Here is a 25,224-nt window from a genome sequence, read left to right as displayed (position 1 = left end):
TATATTGTATAATTTTATATATATGTATATAAAACCCACAACAAAGTAAAAAAAAAAAAAACGTAATTGTCAAAGTTTAAGTCCTCAAAATAACCTAGTCCCTAGATCGAAAGCTTGGCAAAATTAAAAAATTAAGACTGAAATTGGCAATATTCTTTCTTCCTGGTAAATTGTAATGAAAATAAGAGCAAGTATTTTCACAGTAATATCTAGCATTAAAATTGTCCGATACAATTGTATAAGGGTCAATCGTTAAATCTACATTTCGTATTGCTAACATTATACAGTATCCACAAATCTCATTAATGAATAATAATACTAAGGCAAATCTCACCATAAGAAGTGTAATATTCTCTCATTTCGCTTAGTCTTTCTGGCGACTCATAACCTGATTCAGGACTGCTCAACTGATTAATAATTTCATCTAAATAAAAAAAAATGCAGGTATATTTAATTTAATGGAATACGTTAATCGACAATAGGAACAAGTTTCTGATCACAGTTTTAAACAACACAAGTGTATTATGTAGTTAACTAATTACTACTATTAGAAAGAAAGAAATTGCTTAAGCGATTTCATACTCAATTTAATTAAGTCAAAATTAAAATATAGCTGAATGTTTTTTGAAAATTGGCTTTTATTTGGAAAATGTAATTAACGCATAAGGTTACATTATTCTAAATAACAATTACTTCTTGGAAAAGAGAAAAACTAATAATTCTTAGATTACATTTTATCGGAAGACAATCGTATTAAATAATTCTTATAAATTTACGTTTTCGATTAAAACTTTGTTTTACGATTAAGAATATTCATTTTAATTACACTTACTAATTTCCTCCAACTCAAGACTATTCATTTTGATAAAATATTTACACAACTTCCTGCTACTTCTCTGACTTTAAAGACACTAAAATCTGTGGTTTACAAATTGTAACGATTCCCCAAAATGTGTACTGCGAACTGTGAAGAACACTTCGACACTCCTTCACCATGTAGGGGTTTTTTACATTTACTCTTCGTCTTCACAAGTGATGGGCTATTTGAGCGGACTCGTTCTACTGGAACGAATCCGATGGTGGAACGAGTTGATTCAAATCCCTATTTTTAAAAAAAGTTATTCCGCCCCGCCCCAAAAAATTGAGGCAAATTAAAATGAAAATGATATATTCTGAATGGCATATTCTGCCATTAAAATATAATAACAATCTGGATAAGAAATAAAACTGGTTTGAATACAAAAAATATATTAAAAACTGTTAAACATGGAGAAGGAAATATCTTGGTTTGGGGCAGTATGGCTTATTCTGGGGTGGGTAATTTAGAAGTTATGAAGGGCATAATAACAGCTCGGTCTTACGTGGAGGTGTTGCGAGGCAACTCGAAGGCAAGTGCTGTAAAATTAGGTTTTAGGAACGATTTTCATTTCCACCTGGATAACCATCCAGAACATACGGCCAACATTACAAAAGAATGGCTTCTTTATAATGCCCCAAGAAGATTACTGAACCCACCTCAATCACCAGACCTGAACCCAATTGAAAATCTGTGGCATATTCTGGACAGGAAAGTCTGCCAGACCTCTATTACAAGTAAGGAGCACTTAAGACAGGTGTTAGTTGATTCCTGGAACAATTTATCAGGGGAGGTGACAAGAAATTTAGTTGAATCAATGCCAAGGCGGTTACAAGCCGTAATTGAAGCTAAAGGGATGCACACTAAATATTAAGGACAATGTTATGATTGGTTATGGGTCAACCAAATTATTTTTTGAAATGTTTAACTAGGTGTGCAAATACTTTTTTTGCAGGATAAAATAACATTATGTTCTTTATACGTAATTTATTTGACTCTTTTGCATATTATATTTATCATCTTATAGTGCTTGATTTAAGTAGTTAAATAAACGTAATTTGGGTAAAAAAGCGATTTTTTTTTATATGAAACCTTAAAATAACAGGATGTGCAAATACTTTTTTTGCCTATTGTATATACAGATATAGCGGGACTTACACGGGAATTTTGGTAATTACAATTGGACAGATACAATAGACTAATTACAACAAAAGTGTAAACACAATAAATATTGGGAAATTTCTTTAAACAACAAAAACCGTTAAACACAAAACACAGGAGAAACCAAATAACCCTTATGAACTAAATAACAAATAACCAAAAGATTTGAAGTAAATTTAAAAAACCCTTTAAAAAAAGATAGAAAAGATAGAACTAGCGGATTCAATACAGGCAGCAGAGGGTTTGGAACGATTAAATATAAGAACAAATGTCACGCAATTTATTAAAATATATCATTAAAAGTTAACTTTCCCAGTTAATAACAAAACTTTATTTCTTTAAATTGCGAGACATTTGTTCAGTTTCTTTCATTATTCAATTCATTCTATTGTGTATTAAAATTAATGAATACAATGTCTGCGACATCTAATCGGTTTTGTGGGCGGTTTTGTTTGTGGTTATCTTTTTAGGAAAAAAACCACAAACTGTCGAATGATGGACACGAGTATGTACCTGAAAGACAAAGGAACTGTATCAAATGGGGTAAACCCCAGATTTTTTTTTTAAGAAAAAAGGACTTTTTTTTAAGGCTAAAGGACTCTTTAAAATTTCTGTACACTTAAAATAAATTTTTAAAAAGTTTTCTTTTTAAAATAATTTTTTGTTTTTTTAAAAAAAAAAATTTAAATACTGAGGACAGTTACTTTTTTTGTTAGCCCTAACTTTGACAGTTGCTATATAGGCCAGACAAGTCAGTATCTCAAGGCGAGGTTGTACCAGCATCAGTATGACTGTAAGACAAAAAAAGACGACAATTCCACCGCGCTTCTTAGACACCACATGGACAACAAACACAACTTTGACTTTCAGAATGTGACAGAACTCGATAGGGTAAAAAACCAGTGTAAGCGAAATTTTCTTGAAATGTGCCACATAGTAAAACAGAACAACACAGTTAACTTTAGGACAGACACGTCGAATTTAGCCAACTGCTACAATTTTATCATTAAAAAATAAATAGATATCCAAATTTTGTACATAATTATTGCTGGGTTTTTTAAATTTATTTCAAATCTTTTGGTTATTTGTTATTTAGTTCATAAGGGTTATTTGGTTTCTCCTGTGTTTTGTGTTTAACGGTTTTTGTTGTTTAAAGAAATTTCCCAATATTTATTGTGTTTACTCTTTTGTTGTAATTAGTCTATTGTATCTGTCCAATTGTAATTACCAAAATTCCCGTGTAAGTCCCGCTATATCTGTATATATGTATGTATGTATATACCTGCTTCTCCATTTCTGGCTCTTAGTTTCTGTAACTCAACCAACCCGCATAGCCACGTAAGTTTCAATAATTATAAAGAATTTATTGTATTTTACTATTTATTTTTATATTACTGATTTTTACTGTTTTTTCTTTGTTACTGACTTTATTAATTGTTTTGTATTTGTAATATCTAGGCCCTGAAGAGGACAATATATTTGTCGAAACGTTGGCAAAGAGACGAATTGTTTTATTTGACCGATTCCTCGCAAATCATCCATCCTAAGTAGGATGTTATATTCATTTTATCATTATTATAACAAAAAAATTATGAGTGAACTGGCCAGCATAAGGGTCTGTGACATCTAATAATTTTTAAACAATATTAATGAGAAGTTAATGCAGTAAAATTACTTAAGTGATAGGAGAGGCAAAGAATATAGCTTTTCGCGCTTTTAGCAGTACAGTCTCAATCAACATGCCGTTGTCCCAACAGCCTTAGCCGTTACCATAACATTCATATTGCGTCAACAACTATCTTACATTCTACATAGTACAGGCACAAGTTAAAGTTACCCGACACAAGTTACATAGTAAGTAATGCTTACTAAAGTTTAGTTTCAAATGAGAAAAGTCTATAATGATGACAGTCATATCGGCTATTGAATCAGTGGCTAAATAAAATGCAGATAATGGAATGTCATAAATCAGCATACATTTGAATCTTTCGATCAAATAGCGGAAGAACGAAATTTATAAAAATTTGTTTTGGTTTTTCTGTATGTCAGTTACCTTTGATAATTGACAGTAAAACGAAAAAATTGTACACTCCAGGATATAACGTCTAACAACCCAGAATAACTAATTTCGAAACAGAATTCATATGTAACCTCGATACATAAGGTTAGATTTAGATTGAATGTTAACCGCCAAAGGGAACAAGTGAATTTGTAATTCAGTTTTTTTATTTAATCTAAGATTTCTTTTTTGTTTGTTTTTTTATTTCTAGAGATTGTCACGTATATAAAGCTTAAACAGTATATAAAGTGTTTTACGATATGTTCATTAAAAGTGTCGTTATTGATGGTTTTAAATCTTATGGGACACGTACAGAAATTAAGGGTTTTGACCCTGAATTTAATGCTATTACAGGATTAAATGGTACAGGAAAGTCAAACATTTTGGATTCTATTTGTTTTGTCCTTGGTATCAGCAATTTATCACATGTACGTAATTCATTTCATGTTTAAGTCCGACTAGTACGTAATGTATGTAAATTTCTGAAACAAAAAGACTAAAAATGAATAACGTAATGCGTACCACTCTATATTTAAAAAACTGTTTTTTCATTCAATTTGTTATTACTGGATTTAATTTAGGGAATCTGGCTAAGGAGTAAAATCACAGTTTTTAGACTCGTGGACATTAAAACGGAAATATCTCATTGAAAGCTGGAAATCAAAAATTTGTCAAAATCACAATAGTTCATCTTGCCTAGTGTTATAATAGTAATTATAGGAATTTGTAAAAATAAAACTAAAATAAGTGTAAAAAATTAACAAATTTTCTTCACTTATTTACAAAAAAAAATAAAATTTAAATAATATTTATAGGCGTGAGAACAATTAATCTAATCAAAATTATACTTCGAGAACAGTAAGGTTCTATGATAGGGTCTTTTATATTCATTTACTTAGCGCACTCAGCTAACCAGCCGTTCAGTACTCACACAGTTCTTTTTCTGATAGAACTGGTTTAGTGAAAAAATGTAAGAAGGAACAGCCGCAACATTAGATAAACTGCCATTAAGTGCAATTTTCTACCGGACCATTATTGACAATTTTTGCTTGAACGGTCTTTAGTTTAACAATTAACATCTAATCTTCAGTTCCAACTTTGTCACTAAATGCTACCCACTCTAAATAATTACAATTATAATTCAAGTCATCGTATAATCGGAGATAAATATTTCCTTCCTTCCTTGTATTTCAGCTTAATTTTTTTATATAATACAGTTATCAAACTTTATTTTCTAAATAATCAAGTGAAGTATTTCTAAAAATTTAATTCTAATTCCCTTCAGTAAAACATTCGAATAAAAAATGGCACAGGCCTCACATGATCTATTTCATTTTCGTTAACTATTGACAGTTTTGATAAAATATTATTTTGTCTGTTTTAGGATTTTTTTTTTAACTTACGTAAGATTTTTTGCTAGGTAAGGGCCAATTTGTTAGAGGAATTGATATACAAGAATGGAAGAGCCGGAGTTACGAAAGCTTCAGTGACTTTAATATTTGATAATTCAGACAAAAGCAAGAGCCCTATAAATTACGAGCAATATATTGAAATTACTGTTACTCGTCAGGTTACTGTTATGTCATATATATTTGTTATAATCTTTCAAAATATAATAAAAACCACTTATTTATTAGATAGTTTCAGTTTGTCCCCCGCTCTTTTTCTTCTCACTCTTTCTCTCTCAATGAATACTAGATTAAACAAATTAAATTTTATATTAGAGCAGAAATGTCAGTTTATTGTTTGTATTTGTTAAATTTAAGATAGCATTAGGAGGGAAAAACCGGTACATGATAAATGGATCAACTGTTACAAGCAAATTTATTAACGATTTCTTCAGTTCTATTCAATTAAATGTAAACAATCCACATTTTTTGATTATGCAAGGAAGAATCACTAAAGTTTTGAACATGAAGCCACCAGAGGTAATTAAGTATTAACTAGAACTTACATTAGTTTACTAATATAATAAACATGAGAAAAAAATGGAACTCTATATATAACTAATCTTTGTTTTCCTGCCAGTTCTTGTATTTATTAATTTATTCTATGTTACCGAATCTTCTTAGATATTGTCAATGATAGAAGAGGCAGCAGGCACCAGAATGTATGAGAATAAAAAACAAGGTGCTCATAAAATCATCGAGAGGAAGGATGGCACATTAAAGGAAATAGATGAGGTAAGAAAATGATTCATATAGATACTTGTATTTTGCTGAGGAAAAAATGTATTCGACAGATGTATAAATTTGGTGTTGAATTTCTGGAACACTAATTTATTTATTTCAAAATTGGACGCTTCGACATAAAGAGGTCATTTGAAATGTTTTAATGTACCTGTGTAATTAGCTATTGCTAAAAATGATTTTATTTCAAAATATTCATTATCAGAATAAGTGTATCAACATTTTTGTAATAATACAATTAATGTACAAATGTACTATATAAGGCATTGACATACATGCCTTCCCAAAGGACAGCAACCTTCTTTGGCCCTTACCTTCAGGGCATCTTAACGGTTTAAATTCGTTACGCCCTTCCCTCCCGATTTTTAAAACTTGCCTCTTCCATTTTCAATTTCTCTAAAATTTCTGTCTTTCACATATTTATTATGCATGTGATAAATGTTTTAGCGACTTTGTTTTCTTTCATTATGACGTGTCGGATTTTGAACTATCTCAAACTAGAGCTTCGGGTACATTTATGTGTCATAAAGTTTGGCCGAGCCCTATTCCTCAGTCTCCCATTTCACTTTAATAATTAGTAAGTCCTAGTATGGTAGTGACTCTAAAATAATTTAGCTATCGATCTTTCTTATACAGAGTTATACTATGAATTGGGCGACGCTAGCTTTTTCATTTTATCCTCATCTGAAAATTAGATCTGTCTAACTTCTGTCTAATGACTTTTAACTTGTTGGGAAGTTGCAGGAGAGTGATTGAATAGTTCGTTTTATTATCATCGTACCTTAGATTTCTTGAGTGAATAATTTTAGAATTAATTCAAAAATGTACATAATACAAAGGAGCTTCCAATTTAGGAATTTATTTACTCCTACTAAGAAACATAGTTATTGCAAATATTTATAAACAAGATAAGTTCCATCAAGAAAAAAGTAAAAAGTACCTCATAGAATCAAGAAAATAAATAGAAAAAATAGATGTTTAAAATAAGATATAATAAATTTATTTGTAACAGATGGTAACTGGGCAGATAAATCCTAAAATGCAGCGTTTAAAGGAAGAAAGAGCTCAGTACATTGAATTCCAACGAATTCAGCGTGAGTTGGAACAGCTTACAAGAATACATGTTGCTTGGGAATACTTACAATCTGAGGTAATTTTTTTTTTTTTTTTAATTTGATTTGGAAGCATTTCTTAGTTTATTGATTTTGACATTAATTGTTTTGTAGAAAACAAAGGAGGAAATGGAAAGCAAAGTTCAACAGTTGAAGGATAATTTGAACTTAACTAAAAAGTCAATCTCTGATTCTACTGAGCGAATAAAAACTTTAGAGCTAGAAATAGCGGAAGCACAAGCGAAGCGAGATAATGAAAGTGGTGGGTTGCTGCAAGAACTGGAAGCGAAACTCAAGCAGACGGAAACATTAGAGGCAACGCTATCGGCCAAATTAAAAAGTACTAATGATGCAATATCTAATGAACAGAAGCGGTTGAAGGTATTACAAAAAAGCGTCAATGATGATGAGAAAGCATTAGAAGGAAAGAGGGGGGAATTAGAAAAAGTACAGTCTGTATTTGACAAGCTAAGAGAAACTGAGAAGCAAGATGCCTCGGCTCTAGAAGCTGCACAGCAGAAATTCCAAGCGGTGAGTTCTGGACTACTAGCCAACGAAGATGGAGAAAATGCAACTTTACAGGATCAGTTAATGGGTTGGTTTATAACTAAGTTGCTTAATGAAATTCACATATTTACAAAAATCATTTTTAAGAAGTGTTTTTTTTTATCAATACGTTGAGGACCATTCCAACCAGGTTGTAAAAAATAGAATGTGTCGAAAATGTGGAAAGGTCCATAGTGTTAGATAATAAAGATAGATTCATTTAGGACAAACTTCTTGGATACTGCACTTTCTAAAAGAAACAATAATTTAAAATATGGTGTGTACAGTAAGTCCTTGTGTACTAACACTATTGCATAGAAAAGTTCCGTTCATCCTACTCAACATTATCTAGCCGCCCTCAGACAGCTGACAAACAGACTGTAAATCACTCTTCTTACACCTACCATAATAATTAAAATCATGGTTACACAACCAATATTTTAATAAACAAAAAACATTGTCTAAACTAAAAACAAAACAAATATCACACTCTAGATATTCGCCTTTTTTACTAACATCGGAAACGAGACGTCTAAGAAACATCTGAAGGTAAATGGAAATCCGAAATCGGTCAAGTATATTAAACATGTTCTGTACATGTTTGCAAAATACTCAAACGAAAAATCGCAGGAACCTGAAACTTCATATTTCTGTTTGATCCTATCAGAAGGCCTAACACAAATCAGCGATAATAATACCTCAACGTCGGAAGTTTACTGAACTTTATACTGAATAGATTTTCTCTGAGATTTTCTTTCAAACAGTTCCGATTTTTTTTTTTTTCTATACTTATGAAGGTCTAAGAATTATAACTGAAACATTTCCAATGAAATTTGATAGAAAGCTCGAGGAAAAAGATAAGGCTTTTCTCTGGAATGCGGTTCTAGTAGAATATACGTTCGCAACTATTCTGAGTTTTTTTTAATCTTCATGAATACTGATGGCATAAATGTAGGACCACAATTTAAATTGAAACATTTTCCCAGAAAATTATTTGAAGGCACTTTTGAGTTATTTAAATTTAATGTGCAGTCTTATTAACTTCTATCACATTTGAAAGATAGGTTAAGCAAAAATAAGACTCAGCTGTTCCATTCAACAAGAAAATGTCTTAATAATTGCTCAATCGATTTTTTAAAAGAAATTTTTTTTTTATAATATTGGAAAATTTGGAAGTACAAAAATAGAATTTACTTTTTACAAACATTAGAAATCAGATTCTAGCTTATTTTAAACAAAAATTTTATATCCAGTTTTCGTAAAATCCGTGTTGATTCAAATCATACAGTCTTTAATTGGCGAGATAATTTAAAAATATTTTTCAACATATATCGGGTAGCAGCTATTTTATCTGATTTCCTCGCAAGACATCCTACTTAAACTACGTTTTTAGTCCATTGTACTCTACCACTGGGCGTTGTTCGATGTTTAAAGCTAAGACCAGTGCAGATTGGCCCCTATCCTTCCCAAAAGTAAAAATAAAAATCTTTGATCAGGAATGTCTTTCAATCTAACTGCCTTCTTGAAAACCTTTAAAATTTTCAAAAACGTAGGCACTCTTCTCAACTCCAAATTGCCCATGCACTTTTATCTCGAAAAGGTTTCTCGTAGAGGTGGAGTCACTGGTGATCAAATCTACACATTACTTAGATCGGCTCTACTTCATGTTATCGGCCCCATGTATTTTTTGTCGTTGATCTTGCCCGTTAATTGGCTCCACCTTTTATTAATCTCACCAACCTCTCACACGGTAATCAAGAATTACCAGAAATATAAAAAGGTTAACACTAGCACTAGATCTGTGTTAGGTTTATTTGAATCTGTCTGCCATCACTCATTCTTCTGAATTCTTTTAAACAAGTCCAACTTCTCCCATTTCATTAACCATTTACTTTTTGCTTATGCTTTTGCATTTTCTTTCTAGCTTTGACGAACCATTTGGCCTTCTTCATCAATGCGGCTATCTGCCAGAAAATATCCTCACCTCTTTTAACCGTTGATCTGAATATTCTTATTGTACAATTCTCAAGAATCGCCATGACTTTGGCTTCAAAACAGTAACCAGTCGGTCAAGAGGTAGACTTGACTGGATGTTCCTGCTCTTTGCTTTATATCAAACAACAGTTCCCGTAAAGCCTTTGCTTTATTGTCTGGTTCTACCCTAAAATAGAACGGTATTTGTAGTTAAGTATTCAGTCAATCCCCAACTTTTTTCTTTTAAACCTTCATTCATACTGGGTAATTGTAAAGTTTCTTCTATTACTACTAGATCTATCCTAGAACGTGATGTTGTATTAATCTTGCTAACTATCTTCGTAATCTACGTATTTTAGCCGAAACAATTTTTATTCAAAGAAATATAATATACTTAATGAAATAAAAATAAAAATATTGATTTGTTTCAATTCAGATTTATCTCTAGTCATTTTTAAAAAATAACTAAATGTCGATTCACAGCATCAGTTGGCTGATAGTAGTGCTAATTACATAATATACTTTTCAGCTGTCAAACATCGACTAACACAAGCTGAAACAGAAATTAAACAATTCCAAATACAAATAAAACATAGCAAATCTGAATTGGATACAAAACTTCCATTACTAAAGAAAACAGGAATGGCATTTGAAAAGGATAGAAATGATTTGCAAATGAAAGAGGCAGAATTGAAGTCATTGCAAGTGAGAATATGATTTTAAAAATCTTACATTTTTAATTGATAGTGTATCCAATTTTTATTACAATTAAAATAAACTGTAGGAACGTTTTTCGAGATTAAGCTACAATGACGGGGCGGTAGAACAACTTCAGGAGCAGGCTCGGCTGCTGTCACAGCAAGTTAGAAAGTGTTCAGATGATGTGAACAACTTTGAGTACAGGTTAATAACTACTTTAAATACATTAAATAAATTTATGGTCTGTTTTATTGATTATGCGTTTCAAAAATATTTGCTCAGCGTTAATTATACGAGGGTCGTTTCAAAAGTCCGTGCAAAGTCAGAGAGATAGCACTACTGGCGCGTATCGAGGTTATGTTTAGTTAGTAGCATCTCTTGGAAGAACACACACCAAGTTTCAGCCAGTTCGGTTTATTTCTTTGTGTTTGGCATTCGTTTGAATCGAGGAAGTCGAGTGATTTTCAAAAAATGGACGAAAAAGAATTTCGTTTGTTGATTAAACACTACTTTATGAAAGGCAAAACGCCTCAGGAGACTAAAGAGAAGCTTGATAAACATTATGGTGACTCTGCACCTTCGATTAGAACAGTTTATAAGTGGTTTCAAAATTTTCGGAGTGGCCATATGGGCACAAGTGACGTTGAACGTTCTGGACGCCCTGTTGAGGTTACTACTCCAGAAATCATTGATAAAATCCATGATATGGTGATGGATGACAGAAGAGTGAAGGTGCGTGAGATTGCTAGTGCTATGGGCATCTCGAATGAACGGGTACATAATATTTTGCATCAACATTTGGACATGACAAAGCTATCCGCAAGATGGGTGCCGCGATTGCTCACGCTTGACCAAAAACGAAATCGTGTGAAGTGTTGCAAGGACGGTTTGCAGCTGTTTCGTCACTGTGGATGAAACATGGATACATCACTACACTCCTGAGACCAAAGAACAATCTAAACAATGGGTTACCAAGGGGGAATCTGCGCCAAAAAAGGCGAAGACCGTTCCTTCGGCCGGAAAGATTATGGCGACTGTCTTTTGGGATTCGCAAGGAATAATCCTCATCGACTATCTGGAAAAGGGTAAAACTATTACAGGTGCATATTATTCATCGTTATTGGACCGTTTGAAAACCGAGCTGCAAGAAAAACGCCCACGATTGGCCCACAAAAAAGTCCTTTTCCATCACGACAACGCACCAGCTCGCACCTCAGCAGTTGTGGTCGCAAAATTAATGGAAATAGGGTTCCAACTCGTTTCACATCCCCCCTATTCTCCAGACTTGGCTCCCTCGGACTACTATTTGTTCCCCAATATGAAGAAATGGCTGGCGGGAAAAAGATTTTATTCAAACGAGGAGGTGATTGCAGAAACGAATGGCTATTTTTCAGACTTGGACAAATCCTATTATTCGGAAGGGATCAACAAACTAGAGCAGCGTTGGACGAAGTGTATAAGCCTAAAAGGAGACTATGTTGAAAAATAAAAAAGGTTTACCCCCAAAAATTAAGTAGTTTTTATTTTTACATGGACTTTTCAAACGACCCTCGTACTTAAGATTTTACAGTTAATTGATTTGTGAGGATTTTGTTCTTTAATGTCAGAGTTTTAGGAAGAAAAAGATTTTAACGGCAATTCAATCAAAAAAACGTGAACGATGAAAATATTTCCTTTTTCAATTCGTTTTAAAACCTAGATAAATAGATACGGTCTACCACACTTACTGATTTCAGATTATGATCTTAGATAAAATGGTAGATTTGGGGTTTTCTTTTACGCTGAACATTTTTTTTTTTCCTGCCAGTTAATAATTTAAACCATTTTTTGTACAGTTATTATTAAAAAAATCGTTAAAGGTTCCTCTGCACCATTATTAGACTTTGTTAAGATAACTAAAGGATAAGGGGTCTTCACAACCGATAATTCTGGCGAAAACCCAATTTCAAAAATTTGGATTTACGCTTTTTATTCCTTACCTCTTATGGTAGTAAGAGAAAGTAAAATTAAAACTGTCCGGTTGTATAAGGGTTGATCGTCAAAAAATGCCGAAAAAGCGTAACGCTGAAAAAACCCAACTTTGACAATTTTATATATCTCTTTTTCTATAAAAGATAAAACTCCCAAATTTTCTTTAAAATATAGGGCAAATCCTCCTTAATGACTGTATTTTTTTTGCAACAACATAGATTAAATAGATTTCGAGAAATATGTAGCTGAAAATGAGCGAAAACGGCATTTTCAGAAAATGTTCTTGTTGTTGTTGTTGTTGTTACCTTTTTTGTAAACAACGTAGCGCCTAAACGCGTGAACCGATTTTCATGAAGAGGTGTAATTCGATTCGGAATTTTATGTAGAAGTGCCTTTTGGGGGTCTCGACGCTGTACATCGAACGGGAGAGGAGTTAGCCCCCTTTATGTAAGGCCCCCTCCAAAATTATTATTACTAATTACTCTGTAAATCTCGCCTGATTTTGATAAAATTTGGTAGGATGATAGAGTTAGGGCTCTCCTACGTAACATTAAAGCGGCGATCAGCTCTTACACTTGTTAAGGGAAAGTATAGCAATCGTTTCAAATTTCATGAATGAAGTGTCATTTGGTTCAAAAAATGAAGTAAATTTTCATTTTTTTTATAGGTTTCGACGCTGTGTATTTTTAGTAGACGAGTTTGTCCCACGCTGGTCAGGTCCTCTCTAAAACTATTGTTACTAATCTTTCTACAACGCTTAATCCGATTTTGCTAAATTTAAGACGAAGAAGTGTCTAAATTCCTTCGGGACTTAAAGAGCTGTCATGCTCATACACCTACTAGAGGTACTTCCGCAATCGTTCAAATTATCGACGTACGACCTAATTTATGAATGAATTGTCTTTAATTATATATTAGATTGTCGGATTGCTGCGATTTAGGTGAACAACGAAATAATCATCCCACGGCAAATTACTGCTTAATCCGTTGTAAGAACTCAAAATTTGAATATAAATTTAAGAGTTTAAAGAAAAGAAAATTATTAATCTTTTAATATCCTAATTCAGCTAATTAAGGTGACAATATCTTAAACTCTTCTTCTTTTTTTTATTGAAATTCGTTTATTTATTTATTTTATTATTAATTTTTTTTTGTCTGACTTGCAAATAATTCAATAAAGTTCCAGGTTACAATCATATTCTTAGATAAGTTAACAGCATAATCTTTGTAGGTAATATGATAAATGTTGTGTAAAAATGTTAATCTATTTTTAGATATCCTCAACTTCAATTTCATTATAAAGATCCAGAACCTAATTTTGATCGTTCTAAAGTTAGAGGGCTTTTATGTAAATTGCTGACTGTGAAAGATAAAAGATTCGCACGTGCGCTAGAAACGGCAGCTGGAGGCAAAGTTTGTATTTTAAACAAAAATATTAGTGTATCATTTTTTTTAATTAGAATAAAATTAGTTAATGACTATTTTAATTTTAAACTTTCACAGCTATTTAATGTGGTGACTGAAAATGAACACACATCTTCAAAATTAATAGAAAAAGGGCAACTTTTAAGAAGAACGACTTTTGCACCGATAAATAAAATTCAAGGGAGCAAGCTGCACCCTAAAATAATTGCAAAAGCAGAACAGTTGGTATGTAATTAAAGAACTAATTAAGATAATATGTTCAAACTATTTATAAAACATTATTGAATAATATATACTTATTTTTATAGTGATTGCAATACTAAAATAAAAATAAATTACCGTTTTTGGTATTTCTTGAAAATGAATGTAGAGGACTTAATTTAAAACGCTCTGGAAAAAAATTAAAAATTAATTCTCCACGTATTTATTGACAACATACCTACAATTTTATCTAAACGAAATTTACATTATTAATATTTTCTTTTATCTAAGAATTAATAATTATAAATTATAATTATTTTTATATATATATATATTTTTTAATGATTTAAGGCACGTCAACATCTAAGGTTATTGGCGCCCGGAGCTTTTTTCAGTGCACTGCCGACCTCCGGACAGTGTTCTCTCGTTACAGACAACACTGTCCATCACCGGACAGTGAGCTGTAAGAAGCTCCTAGGAAGAGAAAATCTAAGGGTCAGCAGCTGGACTCGAACCCGGGACCTCCGCGTGGGAGTCCAGTACGCTAACCTCATAGCTAATCCCTTCCCTAATTATACGAGTAATTATTAATTAATAAATTATTAAGCTAAATCATTGACTTTAACAATGATTAGTGTTGAGCCCAAAACAAGGTACTGTTGCGGCTCTTGGCAGGTTTAATGGGAGTCGTTTCTTTGGAACAAGGACGTTATTGCTTACCCTTGCAATAACGTCCTATTTCCTCAAGGAAACTTTCCTTACTAGAAACACGTAAATTTATTTTCTGTTTATTTATTTGTGTACATTAATTCATACATACATACATACATACTTACATCATTCAAAATTGTCTACGGGGACAATCCCCATACAGTTTTTACAATGTGTGTAGTCCTGTTATAATAATTAGAAGAATAAAAATAAATTAAAGATCAACTTAAAATAAAATAACAAATAAAAGGTAAATCTTAATTGTAATGAAAAACAATAATACAAATAATAGTTTACCCTTTGGTATTATAAACAATATTAATTAAATTACATAAGCTTGTTGAAATTTTGCCTCCTCTTAGACGAACATAGATAGATTTAGAGCTTAGAAGAGTTCGATTTTAATTATTTTATACATAAATATTTATTGTTATTTTCATTCTCAGTAATTATGTTGATCTATGAATTATTAAGGCTCTTAATTTGAGTACATTACTCACATAGGTGCAAATTAATTTTAGAACAGATACAGTTTAAGGATTAAGTAATTTGTCCGTCCAGTTCTCCTCGTTGTTGAAGTTATAAAGTTCTCTGATTGGCTGATACATGGGGCATTTGAGAAAAATATGATACAAGTCTTCGCTTTCCTTTAATTTGCAAAGTTTACATTGAAACTGTGGATTAATATTATGTACAGTATCCTGGTCAGTAATTTTAATAAAGTATTTGCTAGAAGTGCGGAGTTGTGCTATAAATCTGGTGTAGGAGACAGGTTGGTTGAGAGCTAGGTAAGGTTGAAATGTCAAGTTAGAGTTAAATATTGAACGATAATATGGACTAAAAGTGGAATTAAATAAATAATTTTGGTCTATTGCAGTTAAGTAGTTCTGGTATCTGTCTAAAATTTGGGGTATGATAGTTTTTAAATGAACCCAATCCTCAACAAAAATTATCTCGGCAAAACCTGTTTTATTTAACAATTCTTTTAATTGAAGAACCCAATTGTATTTTGAGTTTGAACAACTAACTATTGAAGACCTTAATTTTTGTAAACAGATTTTGGGGTACCTATAATTTTCCATTTGTAAGATATTTAAGAGCCAGCTCAAACTTAATTTTAAAATATAATAGCTAATATGAAGTTGGCCAGTTTCGAACCTAATCACAAAATTCGGAGTACCCCTAGAAAGGTGGAGGTGTCGTTTATAAAAGTTTAAATTTGCTTTTTCTAGAGTTTCAGCATACCTAAGACCCCAGACTTGAATGCAATACATTAATGTGCTCGACACTATGGCCTCATTCAATCTCTTTTTTGATTCCCATGACACAAGTTTAGATTTGGCACATATATCTAACACTTTACCTCCGGCTAGTAACGCACGAGTGGTAGCTTGGGACGCTGCTTTTGAAAATAACCCGGAAGTAGAAAATATTACACCCAAATAGTTGAAATCTTTGACCTGTTCTATTTCTGTACAATCATAATAAATTTTAACTATTTTATTTAATCTGCCTTTTTTGAATTTAATAATTTTTGTTTTGCTAGTATTCACTATTAAAGAGTTATTGTCAGAGTAATCCTTGAGTGTTTTCAATTTATTTCTTATATCAGGGTAACTATCGCCAAATATAATGAGATCGTCAGCATATAGCAAAAGTAATATATTACAATTAGAAGAAATGGGAATGCCGGTTTGATTTCTCTCGGTAAAGAACATCTCTATATCATGGATAAATAAATTAAATAGCAGAGGGCTCAACGTATCTCCCTGAAGCACCCCTTCTGTGATATCAATCTGTTTACTAAATTTATTCTCACACTTAACTCTGGTGAAGGCGCCTTCATAGAGATTTCTCAAGATCGATATTATTTTCGAACTCACTCCCATCTGGAACAATTTAGCCCACAGTTTGAGATGATTCACGGAATCAAACGCACGTTTGAAATCCACAAATGCAGCAAACAATTGACCGCCTTTATTTTTCAATTTCAATTGGACCAGACAATTCAAAATAAAAACGCTATCTAAACAACCTCTTTTTTTACGGAAACCCGACTGCTTTCCGGTATTAGCTGACATTCCTCCGCCCATAAACTCAAGCGATTTGCTACAATTTGATTTGAAAGCAATTAACCAGGGAAATACTCCTATAATTTTCGGGCAAATTTTTGTCTCCTTTTTTGTGGAGCATAATAGCTGTTACCTCATGCCACGAGTCAGGGACTGAGCCAACTTCAAAAATTTTGTTTAAAAGGCACACTAAAAATAATAGCCAATTCTGACGTAAATTTATACAGCGCCGGATTTATAGCAATGTGTGACGGAATCCACTGCAAAACGGTCTTACCAGCCTTGGCGATATCATCAGGCTTCTGGCAGCATCTATGATTGTCTAAACAATTTAAAATTATATTTAATTTCTTTTTCGTATTTAGGTATCTAAGAACTGTATTTCTGACTAAAATCGAAAATTTACAAGCATGCAATACTTTCTATTACGAACGCCAAGAAAAAGTAATAATATTATTTATAATTTTCAGATAAATTTAAAAATCCCTGGTTTTATCCACTGAAAACAAGATGTATTGTAAAAAAGTAGAAAAAACAGTTATACCGAAAACTAATTTTATACCGAATTGCAATATTGTAGTCACACACATAAATAATAATTATTTGTTAATGGCATGTCATATAACTAACTATTCACAGGTAGGCAAAGGAAATGTTTTTCCAGCTCAGGATTTAATTAGTTACGATAGAGAGTACGAGTCGGTGATGTCTTGGGCATTTGGTCAGGTCTTGATTTGTACCTCGATGGATGCTGCTGAAAAAGTTTTCAACCATCCAGAAATAAAACGCAAAGCCATCACAGTAGATGGTGATGTATTTGATCCCAGCGGTGTTATTTCAGGAGGTTAGTATTTTTTAGGTTAGTATTTTAGTAAACAGGATTTCTATTCATAGTGTGTACATATCAGAATTGGGAACAATTTATTTGAAATGAATTTCAGTATAAATAATGAAATAATAATTTCAGCAAGTGTAGTGCGAGACGGACTCATAATTAGATTCGAAATCTCTACCCCAACTGATATATCTGATGTCCGAAACTGATCAGAGATGCGATAAACATGCGTGCTCAGAAGGATAATTACTATAAAGCATTGCGGACCTAACCAGTAACTTTATTTGTTCATAATTAGTAAATATCGGTTGAAACAGTTGAAAAATATTGATTTTTAGAGGATAATTTATTGAATTAAAGGGTGTCAGTTTAATTTTGTTGCTATGTAAGATTTCCAGTTATTTATAACAAAGATATCTGGTTTCGGCAAGATAAAGAAGAATCAAGGAAACACTAGCATTATTAAGTGGTGAGGTATTTTGATGCTATTGTGATTAGAGAAGAAAAATTTAAATTGTTTTGAGGAAGCAAATTTTTTGTATCAAAATCGGTGGGGAGAAAGGACTATTAAAAGAATAAGTGGGAGAGATGGAGTTTATGGTTTAGTAGAAACAGTAGTGCTGTTTGGAAATGTATATTGAGTAGAGCTGATAAAATGGATGAAGTCAAATGGACGCAAGGTGGTAGAAGAAATAAAGGGCCCGGTAAAAATTGACAATAGATGGACTGTGTACTGTTAATTAAAAATAATTTGCGATTCTAACTAGAAGTATCTTGAAAAAATTCTTTGATTAAATAAACTAAAACTTAGATGATTGTATTATTATTTCTCGTTTAATTGAAAAAAGTGTTTTTTTAAAACATTAAATTATTTAATTGTTTAATTTAAACATCAAAAACAAAAAGTGTAAGAATTTTCCTAAACTATTTCATATTGTCTAGGAGTTTCTATTATAAATAAACATTTATTCAACTCCTCAATTGTGAGAATTATAAACATTTGAGATTCTATATTGGAGGAGCTACACTACAGAATAGTGTAGAATTGTAACGATATCACAACACAAAAAGTTAGAGAACCTATTTATCGACTAAATTTCTGTTTGTAAGGTATAAATATTATGTTTGTTTTATTTTTATGTATCAGGTGCTGTAGACGAAACTGCTCCAATTTTATTGGCACTGATGGAGTTCAGAAAAGCTGAGCAAGTATTTTCAGAAAATAAAGATGAGCTAGACAAAATAAATATACAGATAAATAAATTATTACCTATAGCCAATAGGTTCGCTATATCTTAATTCACTAGTTTAGATTTTAAAAGAAAACATTAAGTTCTTTCTCGGTATATACGGGTAGAGAAGTGAATTTGCAATCAATTGTTATTCCGCATGAGAAATGTACACAACTTTTCACTTTATAACTTGCCCATTAATGCATCTAAATTAACTAAAAAACTATAATTTAACGTGTACAGCACTTTGAAAACAACTTTTCATGACTTTATCTTAAATTTTAATTTCATTTCAAATTGTATAAAAGAAGAATATAATTTAAAAGGACCTTTGAAGTAAAGAAACTAATAAATTTTAAAGATCAATTTTGCTAGCATTAACTTTATTCCAAATAGATTATAAGATAGCTTCCATTTATAGTCATATTAAATTATTAAAATTCCATTAAAAGATTGCTTCCATTTACAACTATATTAAAAATTTATTAAAATTCCGTCTATTTGATCTTCTTTTCTTCAATCATGCCTGTTTCAAATTTCATTTTTCTTTATCAAGTTCTTTCGACTCATTCTTTATAAGACAGATCACTCGGTAATTGTTAGAATTTAAAAAAAAGAAGCATGCTAACTAACGAATAAGATCCACAATATTGTCGAGAACTATACATTCAGTAAAGTTAAGTAATTATTTCAGATATGAAAGTATGAAGCAGAAAATTGAACTTGGCCAGCATGAAATCAAGATGGTTCAGGAGAGACTGCAACAAACTTCACATTACCAATTGCAGCAAGAACTAGATATTCTTAGTGCAGCTATTAGTATGTTCATTTTTTTTTACTTTATAACTTGTTCAGTTTATTTTTAAGTTACATAAATTCGAATATTCATGTAACTTATGTTTTGGAGGTCTCTGGGATTTGAGCTAATAATAACTTTATCATCTGCATTTATTAAGCAATTTGTTCCATCCATCCCCAGCCCATTATGTTCTTAGGTAGATTATTATTTATATGCAGAGAGAACATCATGGGGATAGCAAATATCCTTGCTTCAACCCTAACTTCGTGCTAAAACTCTTAGTGTCGCTATCCTGACTCCAAACCGCCGACCGAGTATTGGAATATAACCCCTTTAGTATATTAATAAATTTTGTAGTTAAGCCGACGTTTGCATGCTGTATTAAAACTGTCCGGTAGGACAGTTGTATAAGGGTTGATCATAAAAAACTGCACGAAAAAGCGTAACGTTGAAAAACACCCAACTTTGACCATTTTTTTCTCTTTTTCTATAAAAGATAAAATTCCCAAATTTTCTTTAAAATAAAGGGCAAATCCTCCTTTATAACTGTAATTTTTTTACAACAACCCAGATCTTATAGTTTTCGAGAAAAAAGTTGCCGAAAATGAGCAAAAACGGCTTTTTCAAAAAATGTTGTTACCTTTTTTGTAAACAACGTAGCGCCTAAACGCGTGAACCGATTTTCATGAAGAGGTGTAATTCGATTCGGAATTTTATGTAGAAGTGCCTTTTGGGGGTCTCGACGCTGTACATCGAACGGGAGAGGAGTTAGCCCCCTTTATGTAAGGCCCCCTCCAAAATTATTATTGCTAATTACTCTGTAAATCTCGCCTGATTTTGATAAAATTTGGTAGGATGATAGAGTTAGGGCTCTCCTACGTAACATTAAAGCGGCGATCAGCTCTTACACTTGTTAAGGGAAAGTATAGCAATCGTTTCAAATTATCGACACGTGAACTGATTTTCATGAATGAAGTGTCATTCGAATCGAAATTTTGTACAAATTTGCACTTTAAAAGTCTCGACGCTATGCCTCATAAAGAGGGGAGTTTGCCCCACCCAAGTAAGGCCCTTTCTAAAACTATTATTACCAATATTTCTATAACGCTTAGTCCGATTTTGATAAAATTCAGCTCAAATAAGTGGTTAAAGCTCCTCTACGTGGCTGTGAAGTGCTATCATGCTCTTGCACCTACTAAGAGGAAGTACTGCAATCGTTTAAATTATCAATGAGTGAACCGATTTACATCAATGAATTGTCGTTCGATTAAAAAATCTTTGCCTCTTTGCCTAGAAGTACTGCAATCGCAGTTTATTTTTCTTACTCCTCTTAAAAGGAAGTACTGAAATCGCAGTTTAATTTCGCTATTTACGTACAAATACCCTCCTATGTTATTCAAAACGCTTTCTAAAAAAATTGTTATTGAGGATGGTTTGGGGGACCGCAACTATAATCATTCTTTAAAAAGATCTCTCCAGTGGTAGTTATGGTTCCGACTTAACACCTTATCAGGTTATAATGATAGAATTGCTTATTCCAAATTTAAAAAAATCTGTAAAGCAGATATGTAACTTTGCAAAATAGACAAAAAGGAAAATCTATCCAAAAGGTACAAAAATCTCCTTAACAAAAACTTACAGTTTAAAATGTTAAGTATAAGGGTTGATTAAACGCCAAAAGGTACACAAATCAGCAAGCACCCAACATTTCATTAATTCGTTCAGACTTTTAAAGTGCAAATCTGTACAAAATTTCGATTCGAATGACACTTCATTCATGACAATCGGTTCTCGTGTCGATAATTTGAAACGATTGCTATACTTTCCCTTAACAAGTGTAAGAGCTGATCGTCGCTTTAATGTTAGGTAGAGGAGCCCTAACTCTATCATCCTACCAAATTTTTTCAAAATCGGACCAAGATTTACAGAGTAATTAGTAATAATAATTTTGGAGGGGCCTTACATTAAGGGGGCTAACTCCTCTCCTATTCGATGTACAGCGTCGGACCCCCAAAAGGCACATCTACATAAAATTCCGAATCGAATGACACCTCATTCATGAAAATCGGTTCACGCGTTTAGGCGCTACGTTGTTTACAAAAAAGGTAACAACAACATTTTTTGAAAAAGCCGTTTTTGCTCATTTTTGGCAACTTTTTTCTCGAAAACTATAAGATCTGGGTTAAAGTAGAAAAAGACAAAGTTAGAGTCGGCTACTGTCTTGAATCCGTCTTGCCGAAATATTCGTGAGCACAAATATCACAGTTAATAACAAGTAGATTATTCTACAATTATTGATTTCTCAATCGTAATTTAATTTAGTCCCCCTAATTTTACTTATAGTAAAATACTGGAATAATTAGCTGTCCTAAAAATATGCATATCTTATTTATTTTATATTACATATACAACATTGTGGGATGAATACCTAGAGTGAAAATGTAATTGAAGAAAACTATATTATTTGCGATAAAGCCAGATACATAATTATAAACGTTTGACTACTACATAAAACAACAATTACTTTAATCGAAGAATGAACTTAAACCGACGATTTTTATTTAAAAATAAAAATAAATAAATAAAATAAACAAAATCATTGATGTATGTTGGTGTAAGCATTTTTTAAAAAAGGTTTTGAATTTTTTAGTCTCATAATTTTTTTTAATTTTTTATAACGTTTTTCTTTTTAACCTGTAATTAACAGTTTGATTATTATAAATAACTAGATATTACAGTCAATCTACAGTGCTACTTGAACATATATTTTGTAGACGAAAATGGCCAGCATAAGGGTCTGTGACATCTAATAAATTCTAAAAAATATTAATGCAGTAAAATTACTTAAATATTATTGAAGAATTAATGAAATGTTGGGTACTTGCTGATTTGTGTACCTTTTGGCGTTTAATCAACCCTTATACTTAACATTTTAAACTGTAAGTTTTTGTTAAGGAGATTCTACAAACAAACAATATACTTTTTGTCGTTTTACTGAAAGATCTCTTATGGATCACTGTAATCAGTTTAGTAATTGAGCTTTAAAATGCAATGTAGAAAACTTGCATATTACTAACTGAATAAGAGGTAATGCTTGTTAAATCACAATTTTCTTATGTGACTACTTGGATTTAATATTTAAACTTTTTAGATATTTGTTTGAAGTTTTATAAAAATTGAAACCAAAATTTATTCTTCAAATGTAAGTAAAGTAATCGCCTAATTTTTCGGCGGGGCTTAACGTCCAACTATTTATTAGGTGACGTAACATAGAGGGGCGGAAGGACATACTTTACTACTAATTTAACTTTACATTTGTTCAAATGTATTTATGTAAAAGCGTCTGTTAATCCCATTTAATAAAATTCTTTTAATTTTTCAGAGGAAAATGAATCAAAAATCATGGTCCTTCAACAGGAAATACAAAGTAAATCACTCAAATCCAAGGAGCTTGAAGAAAAAATGAAAAATTTGAAAAGTGTAAGAGAAAAAGAAATAAAAGAAGCCGAAGCAGAATTAAAACGGATTAAAAAAAAATCTGATGAAAGCAGAAAGAATTGGAAACAACGAGAAAACGTAAGTAAGCTTTGTTGTGTCTTTCGTTCTGCTAGGAATTACCGATAGCTGAACTCAAAACTTTTTAAAATAAACTTTGAAAGTAGCTGTTCGTTGTGCGATACAGCTCCAGGCACCAATTGAAGCAGTTGTTGAAGCACTTCAAACTGAATAAAATAAATAAGCAAAGCAAAACAAAAATAGAAGTGTAATTCAAGCAATCCGGTAAAATAAAAATACTAGGATGCTTCGGTTCTTTAAAAATTCCCCGATTTCCGGACTCTTTTCAGTGCACTGCTGGCCTTTGGGCAGGGTTCTTTCTTTGTAGACAACACTGTTTATCACCGCACAGTGAGCTTTAAGAAGCTTGTAAAAAAAAAAATCTTAAGGCTGGGAGCTGGTTTCGAACTTAAGATCTCCGCAAAGGAACCCGTGCTAATCCCTTACCTATTATTTCGATGTTTTTGAACATGGTTGTATGAAGCATGAACAAAATGTTAATAGGAAGTGGATATTGGTCTTTGCTTAATTAATCCTTAATATAACACAAAGTTATAGTTATTTTTTATTATTTATGTATGCATAAAAATTAAATAAATTATGCTTAAATTGAGTCTAGGTAAGGTACGTTACTAGCCTTATTCAGACTCAATATTGAAGTTATTTTCGTTAAAAAAAAAACTACTTCATGTGCTAATATAGAAGAAAAGAATTGTTTGTGGGTGATATAAGTTTTTATTTTTATTCTTAATTTATTTTATTTACTTGCTTAAGAGTCCTACTATTATACTTGAAATTAATCATGGAAAAAAAGATACAGATTTAATACTAAATAATATTGATTAAAGAGGATGTAAACCAAATGAGAAAGAAATACGTTATGAGAAAAAAAATTGTTATATTGGTTTTAAATAATTACTAATCAATCTAAATTTAAATTATTTACTTTACATGCTCACCCCCCCCCCCCTATATTTCCATGTAAAAAATCTACATTTTTTAATTAGTATTCTCTACTGCACTTAACTCGTAATTTTTTGATATTTTTTTCTTTTATGTTATATTTATTTCACCACACCAACATATGTATGTGCACTGCATGTCTTTTTAAAACTTCGGGTTTTCTATCTGAAACGCGCTTAAAAGGCGTTTAAGACATCACCCAACACCGGATTTTAAAATAGAGTGTGGAGTAGCTACCTCGGGGTTTTTTGTCTGTTTTCTCTGTCCAGTAAATCTCTTAAATATTATAGATATACCAATTCTCATTACACGGTAAACGGATGGACAGTGACGAAAGAAAAGCCATACTGAAATAAAAAGTGAAATAGTCGAGGTATAAATGGATCTTAAATCAAAATTATTGGATGAAACAGAGTAGAGTTAGTAAAAAAAAAAAAATGCTGAGGAAAGTAAGGAATAATGCATATGTTTCAAAAAGAACTAAATACTGTGGTAAGACCTAATACATTTCCATTGCATTTCATAAATTACCTTTTGTAAAATACATAGAAACAGCTCACTCTCGAAGTGTCAGTAGATCATTAGTCAGAAATAACTATAAACAAGTTAGATCTGAAAATCTAAGCTCAAGTGCCGAGTTTCGGTCATTCAACTGTATTTTAGATTTTTACTTTATTTTAAAATGGCTGCTACCTTCATGTAGCTTAGAAGAGTACTCTTCAGTGTCAACTGCAAATAGATATGGCTTTTCATTAAACTTGAGGAATGTGTAGTGGTCCAACCAGCTCTCCATAGTCTAGTTTGGGTGTAGTGAGAGGAATACCACTGACACTCATCACCCACCCTTAAGGAAGGTATTTCTTG

At 31.8% G+C, this 25,224-nt stretch overlaps 2 protein-coding genes across 7 annotated transcripts in view; one reads left to right on the top strand and one right to left on the bottom strand.

The window, feature by feature from the left end:
• LOC141450638 (nuclear factor NF-kappa-B p110 subunit-like) overlaps positions 1 to 1,040 on the bottom strand; it is a 30,714-nt gene extending 29,674 nt beyond the window's left edge. For both annotated transcript variants that reach the window (XM_074121233.1, XM_074121234.1), the window contains exons 1-2: positions 833 to 1,040; positions 335 to 424 (exon numbers count right to left, since the gene is read on the bottom strand). In XM_074121233.1, the coding sequence (XP_073977334.1) occupies positions 335 to 424; positions 833 to 860 (118 nt within the window). In that variant the 5' untranslated portion in view covers positions 861 to 1,040. The remainder of the gene's footprint in view (positions 1 to 334; positions 425 to 832) is intronic.
• A 2,055-nt stretch (positions 1,041 to 3,095) lies between these two features.
• SMC2 (structural maintenance of chromosomes 2) overlaps positions 3,096 to 25,224 on the top strand; it is a 37,014-nt gene continuing 14,885 nt past the window's right edge. For 2 of the 5 annotated variants that reach the window (XM_074121222.1, XM_074121221.1), the window contains exons 1-14: positions 4,178 to 4,504; positions 5,497 to 5,646; positions 5,843 to 6,004; positions 6,149 to 6,259; positions 7,278 to 7,415; positions 7,492 to 7,972; positions 10,427 to 10,602; positions 10,682 to 10,800; positions 13,842 to 13,980; positions 14,071 to 14,217; positions 17,616 to 17,820; positions 18,959 to 19,094; positions 19,738 to 19,862; positions 23,225 to 23,418. In XM_074121222.1, coding sequence (XP_073977323.1) covers positions 4,337 to 4,504; positions 5,497 to 5,646; positions 5,843 to 6,004; positions 6,149 to 6,259; positions 7,278 to 7,415; positions 7,492 to 7,972; positions 10,427 to 10,602; positions 10,682 to 10,800; positions 13,842 to 13,980; positions 14,071 to 14,217; positions 17,616 to 17,820; positions 18,959 to 19,094; positions 19,738 to 19,862; positions 23,225 to 23,418 — 2,451 coding nt within the window. In that variant the 5' untranslated portion in view covers positions 4,178 to 4,336. Of the gene's footprint in view, positions 3,356 to 3,475; positions 3,872 to 4,177; positions 4,505 to 5,496; positions 5,647 to 5,842; positions 6,005 to 6,148; positions 6,260 to 7,277; positions 7,416 to 7,491; positions 7,973 to 10,426; positions 10,603 to 10,681; positions 10,801 to 13,841; positions 13,981 to 14,070; positions 14,218 to 17,615; positions 17,821 to 18,958; positions 19,095 to 19,737; positions 19,863 to 23,224; positions 23,419 to 25,224 lie in introns of those variants that run through there. The other 3 variants (XM_074121225.1, XM_074121224.1, XM_074121223.1) reach the window with 3 other exon arrangements.

This window comes from Rhodnius prolixus, unplaced genomic scaffold (assembly GCF_049639745.1).
Source record: "Rhodnius prolixus isolate KJV_2025 unplaced genomic scaffold, Rpr scaffold_8, whole genome shotgun sequence".
Taxonomy (NCBI): Eukaryota; Metazoa; Arthropoda; class Insecta; order Hemiptera; family Reduviidae; genus Rhodnius; species Rhodnius prolixus.
The sequence above is the reverse complement of the archived record's forward strand: the minus strand, read 5'-3'. Positions and strand labels throughout refer to the sequence as shown.